Below are 23,102 nucleotides of genomic sequence, written 5' to 3'. Positions count from 1 at the left end.
GTGACGCGAGGAAAGCGGACGTGATAAGCCCGTTAGGTGACTGCTCTATCAGCCACACTGCGACGAGATGATCGTGGCTGCGAACGCAATTTTACCTCGATCGAGAATACGTGAAACTTGCTAGGATAATTAATCCTCGCCATGATCACGAGGAACGCGTGGCTCGCTGTCGCTTGCTTCCTCTGCGGCCTTTTTTCTTGCAATGGTAGGTGGCATCGATGCTCAATCCGTCATGATCTAATCATTATTTCTCTTCTCAAATTCCTCTTTGAGACGTAACTCTTTTTCGCCTTCTTTTTTGATCTTTCTCTTTCCTTTTTCCCCGATTTTATATTTTCGTGTTGCTGTCATTGTGCACAGTTTCCATGTTTGTTTTGCTTGTCATTGTGTATGTTTATGCATGTGTTTGTGTATGTGTGTGTGTTTATTATCTTCTTCATCTCTTTTCTCTTTTCTTTTTTTAAATCAGCAGTGTTTTTATTTTTATTTTTAGTCTTTTAATTTTATGGATTTATTTTTTTAAATACAATAAGTAATGAAATAAAGTAAATATTAAAGATTGAAAATTAAACTAGTCTTTTTTTAAGATTGGCTCAATTTTTACTTTTTAGTATAAGATTCCACTCTAAAGAATGTAGAGTTGATTGTTTAGCAATGAGAACATGTTAAGTTTAAACTCAGGATTAATTGAATCAAAATTTTTTAAGTGAGCCAATTATTCTTAAAATATTATATTATTGATATCATTATCTTTCAGGCTCGCCTCTACTTCTATTTGGCACTCATAAGGACATCAGGGTGGCCAATATATCTCGTAACAACAAGGTTAACATCATCATCAAGGATTTGTCAGAAGGTGCGTCGCTGGACTTCTTCTATGAGCGTGAGCTGATTTGTTGGTCCGACAGCAGTTTAGAGATGATACAGTGCATTCGCTATAACGGCACGCATACCGGCGAGAAGCTAACGGTAGTGAACTCCAGTTTGATATCACCCGATGGTCTTGCTTGCGATTGGTTTACGGATAAACTGTACTGGACGGATGGCGAGAAGAACCGGATCGAGGTGACCAGCATCGACGGTCGTAACAGGAAGGTGCTCTTCTGGAATGACATTTATCAGCCGCGTGCAATCGCCCTGGCGCCCATGGAAGGATACCTATTTTGGACCGATTGGGGCGACGTGCCTAAGATTGAACGTGCCTCGATGGATGGTGATCCGAATACGCGCGAGATCATCGTCTCTGATGACATATTCTGGCCGAACGGCTTGACGATTGACTATGAAAATAGACTCATCTACTGGGCGGATGGTAGACTACACTTTATTGCCGTAATGGATTATCATGGCGGTAATAGACGCAGATTGGTCAATCGCGATTTGGACTATCCTTTTGCCATAACGTTTTTTGACAATCGGCTTTATTGGACCGACTGGAAGACTTGGTGCATTCATTCGTACGACATGAACCAGCCACAATCACATCCACGTGAATTATTTCACGGCGAATATATACCTGGTAGTAAATATATTCTTGTGTATACAATAATGACTTGAGCAAATATTGATTAAAGTTATTTTGTATTTGATCTTAAGATCAGGCCAATTATATTCTTAACACTTATCTTTAAATCTAAAAGAATTATACAGGGTAGAAATTAGCGCATCAAAATATCATAGCAATATAGAGTGGACTAAACTGAGTCGAAACGAAAAGTCCTCTACCATTTTGCAATTTTCTCACTAGTTAACGAGATATTAATTATTAAAAATCGCTGAATATTGGTTTTTAATAATTTTTTACTCAAATACTATCAACTTTATAGAAAATTACAAAAGACACACACACAAAAATTGTTTATTTTTTTCTCACAGAACAGAGACAAAAATTTTTTCAGAATTTTTTATCATCTTTTTAGTACTGCATTTTCTTATTTGTACCGACATGAGAAAATACGGTATTAAAATAGTCTAAAAAAATTCTGAAAAAATTCTCAGAACTTTATGAGAAAAAAATAAACAATTTTTGTCTCTCGTTGTTTTTCTATAAAGTTGATGGTATTTGAGTAAAAAATTATTGAAAATCAATATTCAGCGATTTTTAGTAATTAATATCTCGTTAACTATTGCGAAAATTGCAAAATGGTTTTTTTCGACTCAGTTTAGTCCGCTCTATCTTGCTATGATATTATGATGCGCTAATTTCCGGATACCCTGTATAATATGCTTTATTTTCTCTATATCACTAGAGAAGAGAAGAGAGAGAGAGTGAGATTATATATAATCTTTTTATATAGTATATATTTATTATTTATGTTTATTATTATATATATTATTTTTTTTAAACGATATTTATTAATTCTCCATATCAAATTTAATGATGTGCGAATTATTCGAATGCTACTTAAATTAAGTGAGATTCAATTTGATTTGTATTTGAATCTCTTTGAGAGATTCGAAAAATCTTGATTCGCACATCTATATAATAAAATTAGTATGATTTATTTTATTTGATATTCTGTATTTATTAATTTTCTCATATTTTTATTAATTATTCAGGTGACATTGAAGTCTGGGATGCAAGGAGACAACCGGGCGGCAATAATCCTTGCAAACGAAACAATGGTAATTGTTCTCATCTGTGCCTTCTGAGCTCGAAGGAACCTGGTTACAGTTGCGCCTGTCCCACGGGTGTCAAACTGATTGACAAATACACATGCGCCAACAGACCGGAGCAGTTGCTGCTAATCGTCCAACGAACCGAAATCTGCCGGATATCCTTGGACTCGCCTGACTATACAAACTTCGTGTTGCCGCTTACCGGCATTAAACATGCAATTGCAATTGACTTCGATCCAGTGGAAGAGTTGCTGTATTGGACTGATGAACAAACAACTGCCATCAGGCGAGCTCCCCTCGACGGAATGAGTCAACAGAATGTGATTTCCACGGAGGTGTGTAATTGTATTCTGTTTAATGTTTGGATTAGTCTTGAAAATATATTATTTATAACAAAAACATCATAATACTTTTCAATGGCTCAATTCTTAAATTTTAATTTAATCGGATTAAAACTACATGAATTATCGTGGCAAAAGTAAGCCAGTTTTTTTTAATATGTTCATACAGATTTATAAATAGTTACCAAAAAAATCTTTTATAATGTTTAAAAAAGTTTGTAACAAACACATAACTTTTACACTTTTTCTAAAAACAAATCTAAAGAATATAAAAATACTGAAATATATGAATTCTTTTATTAAAAATAAAATTAATTTTTGAATTTTTTTTTATTAAAAATAATATCTTTCAAAATATTTAAATTTCTTAAGATTTTGAATTTTTTACAATTCTGTTTTTGTCTAATTGTCTTCTATTTATATCTGTTTCAACAGAACTAACAAGAAGTGCATGCTGGAATTACACAAAAATTTTTTGACGAAATTGTTAATATTACAGATAGATTGAAGAGACTTTTAGAGCAAAGAAGCCATTATATTTTTGCGTTATATACTGGAGTTATTATAATTCTATTTTTTGATTCTTGCAGGTAGCGAATCCAGATGGTATTGCAATAGATTGGATCGCTCGCAATCTCTATTGGACCGATACCGGGACCGATCGAATTGAAGTGGCACGACTAGATGGGAAATATCGGCGTGTACTAGTGAATGAAGATCTATTCGAACCACGAGCGATCGCGCTCGCACCTGAGCACGGCTGGATGTTCTGGACTGATTGGAGTGAAAAGCGGCCGAAAATTGAGCGCAGCAATCTGGACGGCAGCGAGCGTATATTGCTGATCACCAAGGACATTGTCTGGCCAAATGGCATCGCCTTGGATCTGGAGCGCAATAAGATCTATTGGTGCGACGCAAAGACCGACAAAATCGAGGTGTCTAATATGGACGGTACTGATCGGCGTGAGGTTATCACCGATAATCTGCCACATCTGTTCGGTCTCACCTTGCTGGGCGATTATTTGTATTGGACCGATTGGCAGCGTCGCAGCATCGATCGGGCGCACAAGCTCACCGGTGGCGAACGTGAAGTCATTGTCGACCAGGTACCCAATGTGATGGGGATCAAGGCCATACATCTTGGCAAAATGAACACCAGTAATTCTCCGTGCGCCCGCGACAACGGTGGATGTAGCCATCTCTGTTTTAACAGACCTAACAACAGGTGTGTATTGTGGGAATTATACAAATATTTTTCTGCGAGATTTGCTGAAATTGTTGCGGATAGATTGGAGATTCTTAGAATTTAATACTGAAAAGAAATGATTAATTACTTTGTTGTTCAGTGCTTTTAATATTCAAAATAAATAATTTTTAGTATTGAAATTGGATTCCTGTAAGAAGACTTTTATTAGGGTAGAGAAGAGCAAAGAATCATACTTTTCACGTCGCATATGTTGAAGTAAATTAGTTTTTTTTAAGGAAGATTGAAGTAACGAATATGTAAATTGAATGACAATTTGTTTACGAAAAATTGTAATATAAAATTGAAAATATTCAGGTATGTCTGCACCTGTCAGATGGGCTACGAATTGACAAAGGATAAGCGCACATGTGTTGTGCCGGAAGCGTTCCTACTGTTTTCTAGAAGGGAGAATCTTGGTCGAATCAGTATTGAGAACGTTAACAATGATAATATCATACCTGTCACTGGTATCAAAGACGCTAGGTTAGTGTAATTGTAGTATAACTACAACATTAAAGTAAATGTTAAAGTAGGATTAGATCAAAATATATTAAAAATGTTCATTAAACTTTTCGAAAAATTATAAGAACGACTAAGAATTATATATTATAAAAAAAAAATGGATATCCTTTTCACTAGAAGTTTTATACCTAATTAATTCACTTATTTTTCAAAAAGAATTTCTTGAAGCAGTTATGGTTTTTTTAAATTTTGCTGTTTATATAAGATTTAATTCAATGAGACAAGCTATTTTATTTCACACTTAACTACATTTTTTGACAAACATGTATTCTATGTATTTTTTGCTCTTTCTAGCGCTATAGACTTTGACTTGTCTGAGAATCGCATTTATTGGACAGATGTTAAGTTAAAAACCATCACACGTGTTTTTATAAATGGATCAGATATCGAAAAAATAGTCGATCTCGGCCTAGAATCGCCAGAAGGTATTGCATTTGATTGGATCGCGCACAATCTCTATTGGAGTGATACTGTCACGCGCAGAATAGAGATGATAAGAATAGAAGGAGGCAGCAGGAAAATACTTTTATGGCAAAATCTTCTCGAGCCCAAGAATGTGGCTGTGGATCCTGAGAGAGGGTGAGTTTTGTGTTTCTATTCTGTTATCTTTAAATTAAATTTTACACAATCTTCATAATTTCATAGCTTGGTTTCTATTTATTTATTTTCATTTTGCTTTCCATTGAAATTTAAATTAATAAATACTTATTTTTTTTAATGAATAAAGTTAACAAGCATGGCAAAAAGATGAGAGTCAAAACGTCTAAAAGATATCTCTCTTCAGATAATTTTGGTAACAAAATGAAAAATACAATAATAATTATAAACGGATTCTCAAATTCTAAATAACATACAAATAAATAAAAGTAGGCTAATGAGAGTCAGCACAGATAAACGGCACAAATTATTATGAAATAATTTGATACTCTGAAGTTGGAATGATATCTTCTTTATTTCAACTCTCTTTGGAGTTCTTTTCAGCAATGTAGATACAAAAGTATTAATAGCTCACGTATCCATTATGATCAAGTCACTTACAAATTTAATAAATGATGAATCATTTATTATAATTTTATACGTTAACTCGCAAAAGTTTTATTACGTGACGATAAGTAACAATCCTTAACTTTTACACTGTGATTTACTCTTATTTATTACAATTTTAATGCGTGTATAATGTTTACCGCGCGATCTTTCACTGCCTTAAGAGTTGTTCAATTCGAGCGACATGTCGTTATGTACGAATGCGATCTTAACATGTGCAATCTATATATCTGAATTCTTGATACTATAACGCATCTATATTTCGCCTTTAAATATGTAACAAAGATTCATGACACGCTTCTCGTTCCTTAACGGTGAGTCGCTTATTTTTTCTTTACTCATTTTCCATTCTAATGATATTTTTTAAAGTTTGTCAGATTAGTAACACTTTATCTCTGTCAATTTGTAAGTGATTTGATCATAATGGATATGTGAGCTATATTAATATTTTTGCATCTATATTGCTGAGGAGGACTCCAAAGAGAGTTGAAACGCGTTCAAATAAAGAAGACATCATATCAACTTCAGTATTAAATTATTTCATAATAATTTGCGCCGTTTATCTGCGCTGATTCTCATTAATCTATTTTTGTTTATTTGTGTATGTTGTTTAAAATGAAAAATATATAATTAAAAATAATTATATAAGAATTTTTGATATAGAGATTAATTAGCATCTTATTAAATAAATATGTTAAATCTTATTTAATATTCGTTTAATATATTTGTTTAATATTTGTTTAATATATTTGTTTTCTAGCCATTTATACTGGGCCGAGTGGGGTAACACCGGCAGTATCGAGAGAGCCTTTTTGGATGGCACACAGCGGCAAGTGATTGTTTCGCACATCGGCCGAGCGAACAGTCTGACGATTGACCATGTGGGGCGCAAATTGTATTGGGCCGACATCTCTACACCCGCGATCAACTGTTATGATCTGTTGACGGAACGAGAGAATGTCATTATTTCGCGTCACATAGTCTATCCGTTCAGCGTTACGCAGTATCGGGACTTTATTTATTGGGCGGATTGGAACACAGGCGACATCGAAAGAGCGGATAAGATCACCGGAGCAAATCGTACCAAGATCCACACTAATCTGGCGTCGGTGACGGATCTGAAAGTGTTTCATGCGTCGCGACAGTCTGGTTCGAATCCATGCACAATTGCAAACGGCAATTGCAGCCACCTTTGCATCGCTCTACCGGGTCCGAACGGCGGTGCGTCCGTTACTCACAAATGCGCGTGTCCCACGCATTATAATCTGGCGCGGGACAATCGGACCTGCATGGCGCCACGACATTTCATGATATACAGTCAGCGTACTGCGATCGTACGTTATTTACCTGATCAGACGGATGACTGTGCGGATGTAACATTACGTGTACAGGGTTTAAAAAACGTTCGCGCGATCGAGTTCGATCCAGTGACGCAGCACGTCTACTGGATTGATGGTCGCGTGACAATTCGTCGTGCCTTGGAAAATCAGACGCAGCAGCAACAGCACAGCAGCACAGTTGTGGTGTCCATCGGAAATGGACATTTGTTTGATCTTGCGCTGGATCCGCTCGGACGGCTGCTCTTCTGGACATGTTCGACAAACGATGCGCTCAATGTCACGCGACTGGACAATGGTTCGGCTCTCGGTGTCGTGGTGAAAGGTGACGGCGAGAAGCCACGTCACATAGCGATCTACTCGCAACAGCGATTACTCTTTTGGACGGATATAGGGAAGAAGCGGGTGGTACGCAGCAAGATGGACGGCAAGGAGCGCCACGTGATTGCCGGCGATTTACCGGAACAGCCCACCGGCTTAACGGTAGACATCACGACGTACGTCGTGTACTGGGCATACAGCAAACACATTGAATGCTCCAACTTCGAGGGTAGCGATCGTAAGCTCCTGACTTTCACGCAGGGCTCGGCACTGCATTTAGCAGTCCTTTTCAATTATCTCTATTGGTACGATCGTGATGCACAGGTGAGTGATATTTTATTGCCGGTCCTGAGTATCATACAAGCATCTTATATAGAAAAATTTGAGATTAGGATAGCATGATAATCTATACTTATCTCATTGAACCTTAATAGGTAATTGAACGGGCAAACAAGACGTTTAATGAAAACACTAGACGAGGTACGCAGGTGACGACAGGTCGCATATCTTTCACGGATCTTATTGCGATCAACATGCCTGAGGATTCGCTCATGGAGACACATGTGTGCAGCCCATTCAATGACTACGGTGGTTGCTCGCACTTCTGCGTTGGCACCAACGCTATTACCGATGAGGCTACGGCAACATTGCCCCGTTGCTCATGTCCGAAGTCGTTGGTTCTGTCCGACGACGGTCGGACTTGTCGCGCGGCGCCTGTCTGCGGAAACGATCACTTTACATGTGCCGCTCCTAACGCGGCCGTGAGTAAGGATTGTATACCAGCCACGTGGAAGTGTGATGGTCAAACCGACTGTTCAGATGGCAGCGACGAGCTGGGATGTCCCACTTGCTCCCGCGATCAATTCAGATGTCAGAATCACTGTATCGGTAAGCGCGACTTCTGTCTCTTGTTGAATAATTAAAAATATTAATATAAAGAATATATAAAGCAATAAAATAATTATATATTATTATATATTTATATATTTGTTTCTGCAGAATTGTCTTTAGTATGCGACGGAACTCAGCAGTGTCCGGATGGTTCAGATGAGGCACAATGTTGCGAGATCGGACAGTTCCAATGCGTCGGAAATGGTGTTTGCATTTCTGGAACATCATTGTGCGACGGTTGGGACGATTGCGCCGACGGCAGTGACGAGGTACCGCCAGCTTGCATGAGCCCGCACAATCCTCATCGTCAAAACGCTGGACCTGGCATCAATGAATCTGGCAAGACGACTTACATTATCATCATTCTGGCATTGGTATTCGTGGTCGCAACAAGTATTTTAAGCTGCTACTACTACTGCCGTAAAAAGTAAAGATATTTACTGTATTTATTAAATAACTTAAAAAAAATCATGCAGCTTTAAATTAATTTTTATTCAAAATTCAGTTTATAATATATTTTTTCATTTAGAAAAAAGTTGTTTAAATTTTCCTTAAAAAATTTAGTCATATTTTAAATAGAATCTCTTAAATATAGAAAATAACATAACGGAAGGAATCTTTTGTAACGTTTGTCAAGAGGTTTTTTGTAACAAGAAGATATTTATTGTTTTATCATATTATTATAGGTTTACCGGAAACGAAGGTCTGCCTGATATACTACATGATTCGGCGGGAGATCCACTGTCGCCGAAACCTAGTAACAATCGAATGGTGAAGCCGATGTTTATTTCGCAGAAAAATAATAGGAAAGATGGGGGAGGAAGTGGAGGCCTCAAAGTCGGGATGGAAGCCGTAAGGATGTCCATGCTGAACGGAAGTAGTCTGGGCTCTAGTTATGACCGTAGTCATATCACAGGTAACGTATCTTTAAAAGCTCTTCTATTAGAACGAAATCTCAGAATCATGTCTTATACCTCAAAACTTGTAGATTTAAAAAGAAAGACCATATAAATTTAAATAAATAAATAAGCTTTTTTAAAGAAATATTTTTTATATATTCATTATTTTCATCTTTATAGTATTTTTATAACAGAATTTTTTTAGAAAAATTTTCGTGCGTAAGAGTCTGAACAATATCTATATTATCATTTGATGTGATATAAATTGTTATTCAGATTTTACAATTTTTATATTTTGTTCTGTCAGGTGCGTCGAGTTCTACCAGAGGAAGCTCTGCAGGTGGATATCCTCAGGAAACTCTGAATCCGCCGCCGAGTCCGGCGACGATCGTTAGCTCGACACGTTGCTCGAGCAGCAATGCATCCCGGTATAAGCCATATCGACACTACAGGAGCATTAATCAACCGCCACCACCTACTCCGTGTAGCACCGACGTTTGCGATGAGTCAGACAGTAATTATCCAGCGCGTTATCGTTACGAAAGCGAGCCGTTTCCACCGCCACCCACTCCACGTTCTGTCTATCACAGCGACGCAGCGATCAGTTGTCCACCGTCCCCGAGTTCCAGATCGTCCACGTATTTTAGTCCCTTACCACCACCACCGTCGCCGGTGCCTTAAGAAGAATTCAAAAATAGAGACATATAACGCTCTGGTGCTTCTACTTTTGCATTTATCTTATTTCAATATTTCTCTATCGCGACTGTAGTCGTTGATACTTAAATCTTATAATTATTAATTATGACTGACTAATGAATCGACCATTGTGCATAAAAGCTTTCAATGAAAGTGCTCAGACAGATAATAATTGAGAATTCAATGGTAATTCTTACGAAACGATATAAAAAAAATATGATAAAAATATATTAGCTTTTAAAAAAAGCAATAGATTTCTGTCATATAGTGAATTTAAATGCATTAGTGTACACTGGTGCATATTAAGCCGTATCGACACTTGCAGCAGATTTATATCTGTAATGTGTGTATAGTACTCCGCAGCATCACACCGAACATTTAAGCACAACGTAACTTTACCTCGAACATTTGTTAGGTTCAATACGACTACATGGTATCGCGTCAACTGTTACGCGATGTAACCAATTCTGTAATGGGTATTACGCGACGGCATTGCAATTACGTTGTTTCAAGTGGACATGGCTTTACAGACTGTTGGTTTATAAAAACGTATGTATAATAAGTGGTTGAATTCAGATGCCCGACATGAGTCATTGTATTATTTAGTAGAATGCATTGCACTTTATTCATAAAACGCTTATTTATGTTTTACATCTATATATATATATTTTTTATACTTAAATAGATAATTCATGTATATACAAACTAGAGGTTCCATATATATTTTATACATATATATATATACATATATATGTATAAAATATACACATAACACACAATGCTTTAATCTGCACCAGTGTATCAATCGAATTTGCTGTTTAATTACTCGTTAGCGTAATAACGAATAGTTTCGTTAGAAATACTGTAAGTATTTCTATGTAATTCGTACAAATGATTAAGATAAATTGTACACAGGTAGAACGTACCGGAGCAAAAATTCAATCCAACAAAGCATTTTCTCGCGTCACTTCTCATTTCGAGTTTTGTATTTTTCATACAAAATCTTTGATATGACAAAATTCGAGGATAATTTGTGAGAGTTATTATATATACGATACATTAGATTTTAGACAAATGAAAGTTTTTTCATAACTCTCATTAACTCATTAACGGTCATTTTTGGGGTAAAACTTCTATTATGAAAAGAAATTTGGGCGATATAATCTTTTTTTAAGTGTTTCATTTTGGAACGTAATAGAGTTTTCCAGAGAAATAATTTTATATTTCGAGGTAACATTACAATATAATAATGATTATTACATTAATCTAACGATTGAAGTCAGTCGTAGTTTAATTAAAATTTATATTGTAATTATTATAATTATATCTGTTATATATATTGTATATTTATATATATAATTATATACATAATATATAATTATATATATAATTATATATGACAAGTCGTATAATTATATTATGCAATTATGTAATATAATTACATTATATATTATGTAATTATTGTAATGGCCTTTAATGCGTTAAGCTCAAAAGCAACGAATGGCAAGACTTTTAGACTGATAGAACTATTATTATTCCTATAAGATTTACTTGTATATATACATATATATGTCAATAACTCATTGAACTCTGCATATTGGAACATGCTCTCCGATATCATTTTCATATAGAAATAATGTTAGGGGATAGTTTTGTTCTTTAAATACAAGTATTGGACACTTTTCTTAGTCCCCATCTAAAGTTGTGTGAGTGTTCATTTTAACAATTATGACATTAAATATATTTTTATTCGTAGGACGTACATTAAACTTTTTTATTTAATTATACTGGGAAAAAAACAACTGCCTTGGAATATCTTTCGGCACGTTTCATAACAGAGTTCAGTGTAATAATTATACCACTTGTGCCTGCTATACATTTTCATAGTTTGTAATGTACAGAGAAAAGATCGTTTTACCGCGGAAACTTTTTTTGTAAATATCTAGTTTAAGCGTAGCTTCTATAAAATTACATCACATACGCTACATCATACTTGCAAAAAAAATATAGTGTACATGACTATAACTTAAAGATAAGCATTAGAGAAATATTTATCTCAGCAGACTCCTTTTTTAATCTTCAAGTACTTTATAGATGCATTTATCTGTATTAATTGTGATATCAATGTATATCATTATTATTACTATCATCATCGTTAACAACATGTATATGTTATTCATAATTTAATTGATATGGCAGTTAACCAAAGGCTGCGTCTCATATATATTTTATTATTAAATTTATGACACTTTCCGTTTTTTTACCCTAAAAAGGTGATGGTTTTATATATATCGTATTTGTAAATTCTTTACCAAAAGTGTAGGCGCGGTAGAGAAAAAAGCGGTATATTCGCCTTTTTGCCATAAGATATTTTTACTACGTTTCCTGTTAATAATTATTCGTTTGATAGTTATCGTTATCTTGCAAAATATATTTACGAGAGTTCGACATATCACATCCGTCTTCGTGCATTTACACATGCATATATGCATATATTCATACAGATACACAGACTAGACGTAGTAACACAGAAATTATCGAAATCTTTTAGCAATAATCAATGTATTTTACATGTTTATTTTGTAACTGCGCGTCATACGATGTATATACCATGTTAATGCAGAAACGACTTATCGTTAACGCACATATCTGTTCCTGTATAAAAACAGGTATACGGCGAGTGAACGAACAACGAATGCGAAATTAGAACTCTGTTTCGTGTCGCCTGGTGAGCGAACGTTTCGTTCGTATTTTCCGAATCTTTTGGTTTTTTCTGGCTATTTATTTTTTCATTATCACATTATCCTTCTTACTCCTCTTGTAAGTTCTTTGAAGGAAACCAGGAAGGGGGGGAGGCTGTTAGTGAAGAAACACAAGCACAGGAAAGTTTCGCTGTTGATCTTACAGTATGTGAGATCTTTTCAGCCTTCCATTTTGACTAAGAACCTTCCTCTCTCCCTGTTATTCTTTCAGTAATTTTTATTCTTTTTCATCATTTATGGAGATAAAAATATCGATCTTCCGAAATTCAACTTTCCAATTTCGCATTCATTGTTCGTTCGTTTTGGCGCTTCAAGCGTAATCGCTGTCTCGGGAAACTGTGCCATAAATTGTACAATAGTTTTATATGATACACGTAACAGTATCACAGCCTGTACAAAATACGCAAGAATCGCAAGGACTTCTACCTCGCATTGCGATTTCGAAACACCTTTCGAGAGAAAAGAAAAAAAGAACGTAATAATAAATTACTATTATTCTCATTTCATACGTGCGGAAGACTGAGAAATATTACTGCCTATATTATTTTTACATCCTCACAATTGACGCGCGCGTGCGTTCTCTTGCGTAGTCTATTATGTAGCATATTTATACAGTGAATAAACTTGTTTGTTAACGTAAATCTCCATCAAGGATTTTCTTCGTAACTTCGCTTCGATGCGATCAACTTTTAATAGCGGGCGCGCCAATAATTTACCTAATATTGTAAGTAATTGTTTTAAAATGAAATGGAATTTTAGGGAACTATAATTCGAATGAATAATCATACAAGGATGAGATTTATTTCCACTTGTTAAGAGAAGAACCGCGATATTTGCTCAATGAACTCTCTCTCTCGTCCTGAACTGCCAGCTCTTCGTCCAGCAGTAATTCGAAGTTACCCAAAGCTTCCGGGGAAGGTAATTTATTCCATTTCACGCTAATCAAACCAACCATAAATTTTAATCTTGTAAACTTACTGGAGATTTTGATTTTTATTAGACTATATCATACACTTACTCGGGCATACTATCCGGAGGCAGAACCACCGATATGATATTGTCGATTAATTTATATTTCAAGATCCTGTCGTTCACTGTCGTGGATGTGAGAGACGGCGAGGCATTTACCTGTGAAAAAAGCAAAACTTTGATGTTTTCGAAACTTGAAGGTTTTTATTGACAAGGAAATATACGGAAGTCATATGTATTTCCCAGGGTTGAGTAAGTTAACTTTTTTTTAAACTAAAAATTAACAGCTTTGAAAATTTACTTAATTAAAATACAAGTTAATCCAAAATGAAATTAATTGAATTGAAAATTAAGTTAATAAAAAAAATAATTGAAAAGCTAAAAGTTAAATTTGGTTTGAACGAACAACCAAAAAAAAGAAAAAGAAAAAATTTGGCCATTTTACATAATTTTTCGTATTTTTCCTTTCTCACAGCATATTTATTAAAGAATCTGATTATTTTTTTTCACAAGTAACGATTATATAATATAAAAATTACTAAATTTTATATACTCGTTATCCTTTAGCTTTGTGTCTGAGAATTGAAAAAAATTAAATTAAAAATTAATAGTTACCAATAGAATGTAGCTAAATTAAGTTAAAAAGTTAAGAGTCTAAAGTGTAACTAACATAAGTTAAGTTAAAATTAATTAACTTTTTAACTTAACTTTTATCTTTTTAAATATTCAATCCTGGTATTTTTTATACGTGTCCATATACACTTTTAGGAGATGAAATATCTCTTTGAAAATGTCGTCTTTTTGTTTTTAGTAACTATAAAAAAATAGAAAAAAATTTTTTAAATGAAAGTTGAAGTTTTGATTTCAAAAGTACTTTAAAATAATAAAAAGTTTTTCTAAATTTTTAATTTTTTAATGAATTATCACATATTTTTTCAAAATTTTGAATTTTTTGATCAAATTAAAGGTTATTTTATTATAAATTTAATGGGTAAATATTCAGAAATGGGGAGCCACCTCCGATGACCTCGACCTTGTCGTATATTGTCAAAGTCATGACCCTGAGTGACCTCCACCAGGTTATAGGTGGCGGTCGCTGCCTGTTAAAAAGTATTCATGGCATTCATGCCATTCAATGGCATTCCAAGAATGGATCTGGACACGGAGAAAACCCGCGAAACGCATAATTTTCATATAGGAAACACCAGTGGAAGCCTCAAGAATATTATTTGTCCTCATCGTTATCTATCATGGGGAAAATCCTCAGCACAATTTATTGGTACACTATTACGTCTGTCTTCCTCCGATTTTAATGAGCTTAAAATATGTATTTAAGTTTAAAATACAACATGTTAAAAACTGATCATTGCAAGAGGATACTTGTGACGAATTATGAAGGATAAGAAATCAATGCACCTCGATCAGCCACGGTTTTAACTTATTATCGATGATGATGTCATATCCGTAGCATTCGAAACAGTGTCGATCGTTTGCCATCACCGGTGCTACCGCTTTCAGTGAGTGCACGATGCACCAGGAAATGTTGGCGAACAGCTTCTCTGTAACCGCTTTCCCGCGCGTGCTCTCCAAGTACAAACGTAGATTCTGTACGCTTAGCTTACCGCCGTGCTTGCTGTTGTACTCGTCCTGAAATTCCCGTATTCGACAATTTTCTCTTTGGTACACTAAGTATCCGTACAAACTATGTCATTATTAAAAGTTAAAATATTGTAAAATTAAATATCCAGAGATTAGAAACGTGATGAAATCTAAAATTCCAAGATTGGATCAAATATTTTTTTATTATTAAGAATTATTTAAATTTTTATCTAAAAAGATTTTAAAATTAAGTAATTTTTTAAACTGCCAAGTAATAAAAAACTGCTCAACTGAGCGCTACAACTTGGTTTAGGCTTGTTTAAAAAATCGTATATTTACGTTATTGATTGCGTTATTCTGATATTTAAATTGACTCACTTAATTGTCTGATTTAACAAAGATTATTTTATGAATTTAATTTAGAAGTAAAACAGTTCAATAATATTTTCTGAAGAATTAAAAGAAGATAAAAAAATATACTCATACAACACAAAAATTTACAGCAATATTGGTGCAACGTTTGCAATGTTGTTGTAATCATAAGCGCCGACTTGCGAAAAATATTGGGAGAGCACCGAGAAATATTAGGGGGAAACACAACAATATCCACTTTTTTGCAGTGCTACACTGAAAAAAAAGATTGGCTGCTGCAGTAAATTAGATGATAAAATATGGCATAGCATTTTTAATTGGTTGCAACAGTCAATTTTTGATTGTGTTAGTCTATCGAAATCCTATACTGACAATACAGATAGGTTAACGCAACCAAAAATTGGCTGCTGCAGTCAATTAAAAATGCTATGCCATATTTTACCATCTAATTTGCTGCAGCAGCCAATCTTTTTTTCAGTGTACTGATAGAAATAAATCGCTGAAATAACTAAAATCTATCAAATTAGTGAAAATTTCAACGATTTTAACGATTTATTTCCATCAAGAGCATCGCAAAAAAAAATGGATAATGTTGTGTAATTGACATCCACTTCTTTAGAAGACTACTGTAGTGCACAAGGTATTTTGCGGTTACTGGAAAAAGACACTCATGTTCCTCTCTCAGGTTTCTTTCTGGTACGTGTATGTGCAGGTATACTAAGGGTTCCTTTCAGGGGCATGTTCGGATTCCCACTTGGGTGCTCCCCGGGTATCATGTCATCCTTATTGTTTAACAAACGTTAAACAAGGATGAAATGACATCCGAGGAGTACTCTAATGAAAATCAAAACACGCCTCAACAAGCGACTCACAATCAGTATAACGCAATAATCATCTCATCCTTGTTTAATATTGGCGAATAACAAGAATGTAATGATACATTGTGTTACACCTTGTCATTACATTTCTTGTTGGAAGGCACCCTAGGACAGCAGATGACGTGCCAACGCGAGCATCACTACTTTTAATTCGCCGCGTCAACGTTATGTATAACATATGTCATGTGGCCGATGTTTTCTCACAGTTTTGATCGCAGAAATGATTTGCAACACCGTTTGTTAAAAAACCAAAAGATAAAAATTATTGAAAGGGCATTGCCCCCCTAATAAAATTATTGGGGTGAGAGAGGGGCAAAAAGTGGTCTGCCCCCCCTGTAGTCTCTCGGCGCCTGTGGCTGTAATATTACTGAAATGATCTGTGCTGTATAATGGGACATATTAATTTCTAACAATCAAAGACAGTAGTACCGTTACGAATAATTTGATAAGTGTACATGATACATACGCCATGCTTTTGCACGGACACATTTGTTAGATGCACGTACATGTTGTCCAGCTCTTGAACGCTTGTGTCGTACTTGACGGTGCAGAATCGACAGAATCCTAATTTAAAGAGATATGCTTTGAGCGGCCGAAAGGACGTGATGAGAACGTACAATCGGAGATCGAATTTCTTGCTGCCGATCAACAGTGGATTGTCGATGTATCTATCGTAAGAAATGTTAAAATGATGAAATAGCCCGAAAAAAAGAAATATAACTTAAATTATTATGACGTTAATCACCTCCACCGCGAGAATCTCATGAAGAATATCCTAATAATCGAAACATCTTTGAAATTATATTACCTGGATATGACATATGATTCTTTTGTCAAGTTTGGATTGAATGGTGTCTTTGCTTCGCGTGACCACTTCTTCAGTTTGCTTAGCTTATTGATGAGAAATATCCCGGCACCCTGTGATTTGCCGCATGGCTTCATAATCCAGGTACTCTGCGGGGACTTGCGATATTCTTCCACGAACATATTGTAATCTATGGCATAATATATGAAATTCAAAAATAAATCAGATAATTCTTATTCGAGATTATAAACAAAACACAATGTGAAAATTAATCGAAATATTTAACACAAATGAGTGAAGAGAGAGTCATATTCGGTCAAGACGAGTCTTGGTGCTCAATAATAAATTGTGCAAATTTTTACAATTTTCAGTTCAAACAAACTGCGATCCTATCATTTGTCGGCCTTATGCCCATTTCTATTAATATAGACTAACTTTAATCTCAATTTAACTTACTCTTCTTCTTCTTTTAATTCTTAAAAAATGAAGAGTTAATTGAAACGAAATTAAAATTAAACTACATTAATAGAAATAGGCGTTAGGTCGAAGCTGGAATATGGGCCTTTTGACTGATTATTTGTGTTGTTACAAATAAAATATCTAGGAAAAACAAATTTGATGATTTATAAACCTAATTGAATCCATGGGATTCAAATTAGATTGCCGAGTTCGGTGAACATTTTTCAAAAAAAGCAATAAGTTTTTTTTGAAGAAACTATTTTTCAGGTCAATGTTGTAAATTTAAAACTAAACTTTTTATTTACGAAACAGTTACCGTATTAGGTTTTATCAAGAAATTTTCCGAATCAGATCTAATTTAATTTTTAAAAGCTTAATTTCGATAGCTTTAACTCACCTGCAGGCAAGACGAAAGTGACAGGTATGAAGTCGAGGTACAGATATTTGCCTGGACCCTCTGCGCGTTCTGCCAATGGATTTCCCTCTCTTTCTAAGTCCTTTCGGTATCGCTTGATGTTTTTTACCAGCAGATCCTTGCGCGTGAGTTCATAGTGATTTGGGAAGTGATTAATGATTCTAATAGCATAAACAAACGTTTTTCTTCAAAAAGGGATTATAAATTTGTATTTCTAAAAAAATGAATACCTATATAGAACTTTTCATAACTCCATAACATGTTATCACTATTTTTTGAAATATAGAGGAAAGGTCCTCTTATTATGAGATATCGAGTTCATTTTGGGTAAATGCTAGAAATCTATGAGAGAATTTAAAAAAAATAATAGGTCATTTTAAAGAGAATTTATTAAGCTTTAAGATAATGTTACGTAAAATTTAATTCAAATTCTATTTTTTTTTAATTTAAGAAATGTAAAATTTAAATTAAAGAAAATGTAAATGTAATTAAAGAAATGTAAAAAGTGAGCAAATCGCAAAGTCAAAAAATTGTGCTCCTAATATAATAAGATGCCCTGAGAAATCGATAATAAAACGTAAAGTACATCAGTATTACAATTAAAAAACTTTATTTAATGTTTCTAAAATACAAACAAACACAGCCAGCGTGCGTGAAAAATGAGATGCGATGGATTACCCAGAACTCGTCTTTAGGTAGTTGGAACCAAGCATCGCAGAAATAGGCACTCGATGTTTATTCCAGTTGTCCTTTTTATTATTATACAATAACATTTATATTTTAGAAACGATTTTCACTATGACATAGGAGCATAGGTTATTTCATATTAGAAATATCCTGGGAATGTCATATTACGATTTCCACACCTTACGATTTTATGATCATCAAATCTAACTTCTGTAATTAAGCAATTCAACATATCCCGTATTTTTCTATTAGTACGATCTTACTCTATCACTACAAGAAGAATTTATTGCCAAATATTTACTTATTAAATAATAAACAAGGTATAAAAGCTCATCTCAATGAAACTTGAAGACATCCAAATTCTAAAATTTTTTTACAATGACTACAGGGATAATTAATAATGAATTTTCCACTAAATAGTTTTCAACCCAAGAACAATAAATTCGTGATGGAACCAATAGATAGCGTTTATTAATTTAGCGGAAACGCCGCTATCTCATATTAGGCGCCTATTTCATAATAGGGGGTTTTCCTCTATATTAATTTTTTAAATCAGATATACATTAGAAATTAAAAATAAGTAGTCATCATCAAAACAATAATTATACGGAATTATAATAATTTGAATGTCGCACTATTATCTGAGAATACGTTGGTCAATAGAACTCCCTGTAGCTTATTAATATATACACGTAGCACGTAATATCACGGTAATATCACAGCAATATCATTTTTCCATTGCAATATTACAATGTAATCTAGCAGAAACATCGTTGAAATATTACTGAGACGTCACAGTAATATTACAACGTACGCGAAAATGAATCACAGGAATATTACTATATCACAGAAATATCGCTGTAATATTATGTAATATTTCTGTGATATTTATGTAATGTTTATATTTATGTAACATCCGGTAAAAAATTTTTCATGCATATGTATATATTTCATGAATATGTATTAACATACATAAATATTCATAAACACGTATAATCATACATGAAATATGTCCATACATATTCATACATCCCTCTTTTGTAAAATTACTTTTTAGCGTAATAGAAATAATAATATAATAGTAATATTAAAACGTTAAAAATAATTAAAAGGGTAATTTTCACTATTTGTTTTAGAAAAAATCAAGTTTGAAGGAATGTAAAAAAAATTACTTATGTATAATTATATACAAAAGTATGCATAATTGTATATGAGCAATTTTTTTTACATTTTTCAAAACTTGTTTTTTTCTAAATCGAATAATGCAAAAATTATCCCTTTATATAATTATTTTTTATGTTTTCACATTACTACTATTATTTCTATTACACTAAAAAGTAATTTTACAAAAGAAAGAGAGATGTATGAACATGTATGAACATATTTCGTACATGATTATAAATGTTTATGAATATTTATGTATGTTTATACATATTTATACATACTCTTCCATGAAAAAACCGGGATTTATTTGGAAAAATTAAAATATTTTAAAGAAGCTTGTTGAAAAATATTGAATTGATATTTTTAATGTTATTTTGAAAATTATTCCATATAATATTAATTAGAAAATAATACTGATTGTCAATAACAATAATTATAAACTAAAAAAGTTAACTAAATATCTTATAAAATTATGTGTATGTACCGCGTGTTGCATCAACATATTGGTCAGTATATCGGCTATTTTATAAATGTAATACCTACTACAGGACGCATTACATTTATAAAACGTAATCAATCGATCAATTGTAAAGATGTAATCAATCGATTAATTTTATAAATGTAATACCTGTTAGGAAGGGTATCACATTTATAAAATAACCCGACATACTGACCAATATATTGATGCAACACACAGTACGTTTTTTTGTGATATCTTAATAACGTTTTGATGACATCTCTAACGTCAATAAAACATCATTAAGGCATCATTAATTATAATGTCACTGTTACTTAGACGTCATATTACCACAATATTATTGTGATATTTCAATGTTGGTTATCAATGTGTAATATATCAGAATAATATTTCTGTGATATTATATTGTATAATATACATGTAATATTTCTGGTATATTACAATATTACTGCGATATTGCTGTGATATTACGTGCTATGTGGGTAGTCAATAATATAAAAAAATTTGCTTTGTCTCTTACTGATTATCATCCATCCTGTATCCAGTTTCAACGCTGAAGATATTCCTACAGGATTGCGTAACAGCCCTATAATAAATAATAGAATGCTATAATAAATTCTCAAATAATATACAAATCTTATGTTGTAATTTATGATTATACCAATAAAAATTCCAATCATCTTCCGGACCAACCTGAGTCCAACCACGTTTCTCGAAGTTGTGTACGATCACAGATTTGTCTACGTCTGTGCAAAACGTGATTCTTGTCCGATCCATCCCGACCGATGGCACTCTATAGTCATGTAACCAATTATTTAATCATGATTGTGAATGAATCAATCAACGCTAATATTTTAATGTTGCTGACAAGGGAACACAACTAACGGTCCCCCTCCGATTTAAATCAGCTTATAGTATGTTGTTCTATGGACAAAAATAATAGATACGTATTTTTTTATATCGGCTAAGTCCCACATTAAAGGGGTGGAAACCTCTCTTAAAAAAAATCGGTCTTTTTCTTTTGAAACGAATATCTTCGAAACTATAAGAGATAGAAAAAATTTTGCAGAATAAAAATTGAATGGCTTCAAGAGTACTTTATAACTATAATAAAAAAAACTTTTTTTTAATTATTTATTTATTGTATACTCCCACTCCCACTCCTATTTTCAAAAACTAAAAAATTTTTATATGTCGAACATTAAAGAGCATTTTACGCTGAAAATAACGATGTGTATTAAAATCTGTTGAAAGTAAGAGAGCAATTTTTACTTTAATTTGTCTAAGTCGTTAATCTCTCTTTCAACTTATTATATACGTCGATTATGAGGTCTGTAATCAGTATTACTTATTGGATAAGCTAGATGGCACTTTATACATAAGTTTCTTTTTCCTACAGTGAAGACCTCTCTATAAAGCTTGTCTTTTTACTCTAAGTCTAAGGAAGTGACCCTCTCTCTCTGTCTGTCTGTATTTTTGGCGCGCTTACGCCGCACTTGTTGTAAGAATAAAATTCTTAGATTTTGTCTTAATCTCGAGTATCTCTTTCGAATATACCTTCCTACCTGCGCCTCAAACAACAAAATCACGTTCCGAAAAATGATTTTTCAGATATGAACGAAATCGTCTCTACAATATACGCGCTCCGTACGTATTCGTCTCGTACCGCGTTGGCTGCGCAAGATAGCGATGAAAGCAAATACAACACAATTCATCATAGTGCAGTGACTATTGAAATAAGTTTTTAAAATAATATTAATAATAATAATAATACCAACAACAATAGTGACTTTATTAAACTGCTAAAATCAGTCAAACACTTTAGAAGATCCGGGAAAAAATGTTTTATATGTAAGTATATAAAATTATATATAAAACATTTTTTCCCAGCGATATATAAAAGAATATACAAAATATTTTGGACAATTGAAAACAAAGCATGAATAAAGAAATTATTACTTTTATAAAATTTTATTCTCATTCCATTTACATCACAAAGCAGCTAATTCCAGTGTTCAATGTTGACATGAATAATGTATTAATAAGACGTTGTGTCTTATTAATGCAACTCTATGTAGGCTGTACCTCTCATTTTCATTTTTACATAAAAATGAATTTTCAGTGCAAAAATGAAAATAAGAGATCTCCAATGACCTTGATCTTAACAATGACCTTGATCTTAATAAATGTTATCCAGATCATGATCCTGAACAACATTCAAAAGATTTCAGTCGTCGGTCAGACACCTTGCGTAATGTTAATGCCGGCGGTACTATAACTTTCCGAGCCTTATAACTCGAAAAGTACTCGATGAAAAATAACTTCATTATAGTGTTTTGAAAAACTCTCGATATTGGCTATTAAATACTGGAATAAAAAGTTAAGTGTTCCATTTAAAAAAATCGACGTGATCTTGACCTGATCTTGGCGACGCCACCTAAGGTCAAACTGATAAGGTCAATAAATAAATCATTTTAAATCCTACAACTTTTTTCTGAACACTTTTACGATTGGACCTTATTCTGCGAAGATAAAAGGGTGGTACTGGTAGTCTGAAACACCCAATTATATATATAAAACTATATATAATTTTATATA

General features: G+C 33.5%; 2 protein-coding genes across 3 annotated transcripts in view; one reads left to right on the top strand and one right to left on the bottom strand.

The window, feature by feature from the left end:
• Positions 1-10,495, top strand: arr (low-density lipoprotein receptor-related protein 6). Of its 2 annotated transcripts, none has more exons than XM_018454677.1 (11): positions 1-205; positions 758-1,519; positions 2,560-2,954; positions 3,551-4,185; positions 4,522-4,689; positions 5,023-5,307; positions 6,533-7,754; positions 7,865-8,318; positions 8,430-8,748; positions 9,008-9,237; positions 9,528-10,495. In XM_018454677.1, the coding sequence occupies exons 1-11, from the start codon at positions 142-144 to the stop codon at positions 9,899-9,901; spliced, it is 4,908 nt and encodes a 1,635-aa protein (XP_018310179.1). In that variant the 5' UTR covers positions 1-141; the 3' UTR covers positions 9,902-10,495. The 2 variants fall into 2 exon arrangements, with proteins under 2 accessions (XP_018310179.1, XP_018310178.1); XM_018454676.1 differs by having other exon boundaries at positions 758-1,522.
• Positions 10,496-12,246: 1,751 nt separating this feature from the next.
• Positions 12,247-23,102, bottom strand: part of TTLL1B (Tubulin tyrosine ligase-like 1B) — an 11,870-nt gene continuing 1,014 nt past the window's right edge. The window contains exons 2-9 of the mRNA XM_018454678.1: positions 21,166-21,297; positions 21,025-21,090; positions 18,158-18,336; positions 17,305-17,491; positions 16,963-17,164; positions 15,064-15,294; positions 13,697-13,806; positions 12,247-13,616 (exon numbers count right to left, since the gene is read on the bottom strand). Coding sequence (XP_018310180.1) covers positions 13,478-13,616; positions 13,697-13,806; positions 15,064-15,294; positions 16,963-17,164; positions 17,305-17,491; positions 18,158-18,336; positions 21,025-21,090; positions 21,166-21,297 — 1,246 coding nt within the window. The 3' untranslated portion in view covers positions 12,247-13,477. The remainder of the gene's footprint in view (positions 13,617-13,696; positions 13,807-15,063; positions 15,295-16,962; positions 17,165-17,304; positions 17,492-18,157; positions 18,337-21,024; positions 21,091-21,165; positions 21,298-23,102) is intronic.

Source organism: Mycetomoellerius zeteki, unplaced genomic scaffold (assembly GCF_001594055.1).
Source record: "Mycetomoellerius zeteki isolate Tzet28-1 unplaced genomic scaffold, Tzet1.0 scaffold445, whole genome shotgun sequence".
NCBI classification, from domain to species: domain Eukaryota; kingdom Metazoa; phylum Arthropoda; class Insecta; order Hymenoptera; family Formicidae; genus Mycetomoellerius; species Mycetomoellerius zeteki.
Note: the sequence above shows the minus strand (reverse complement) of the source record. Positions and strands in the feature narration are given on the sequence as shown.

Excerpts from the sequence above, each read along its gene's own strand:
- arr (XM_018454676.1), top strand. The coding sequence starts at position 142 with ATGATCACGAGGAACGCGTGGCTCGCTGTCGCTTGCTTCCTCTGCGGC. Across the intron at positions 4,186-4,521 it reads TTTAACAGACCTAACAACAG|GTATGTCTGCACCTGTCAGA; the intron begins GTGTGTATTGTG and ends GAAAATATTCAG. Across the intron at positions 8,319-8,429 it reads ATGTCAGAATCACTGTATCG|AATTGTCTTTAGTATGCGAC; the intron begins GTAAGCGCGACT and ends TTGTTTCTGCAG.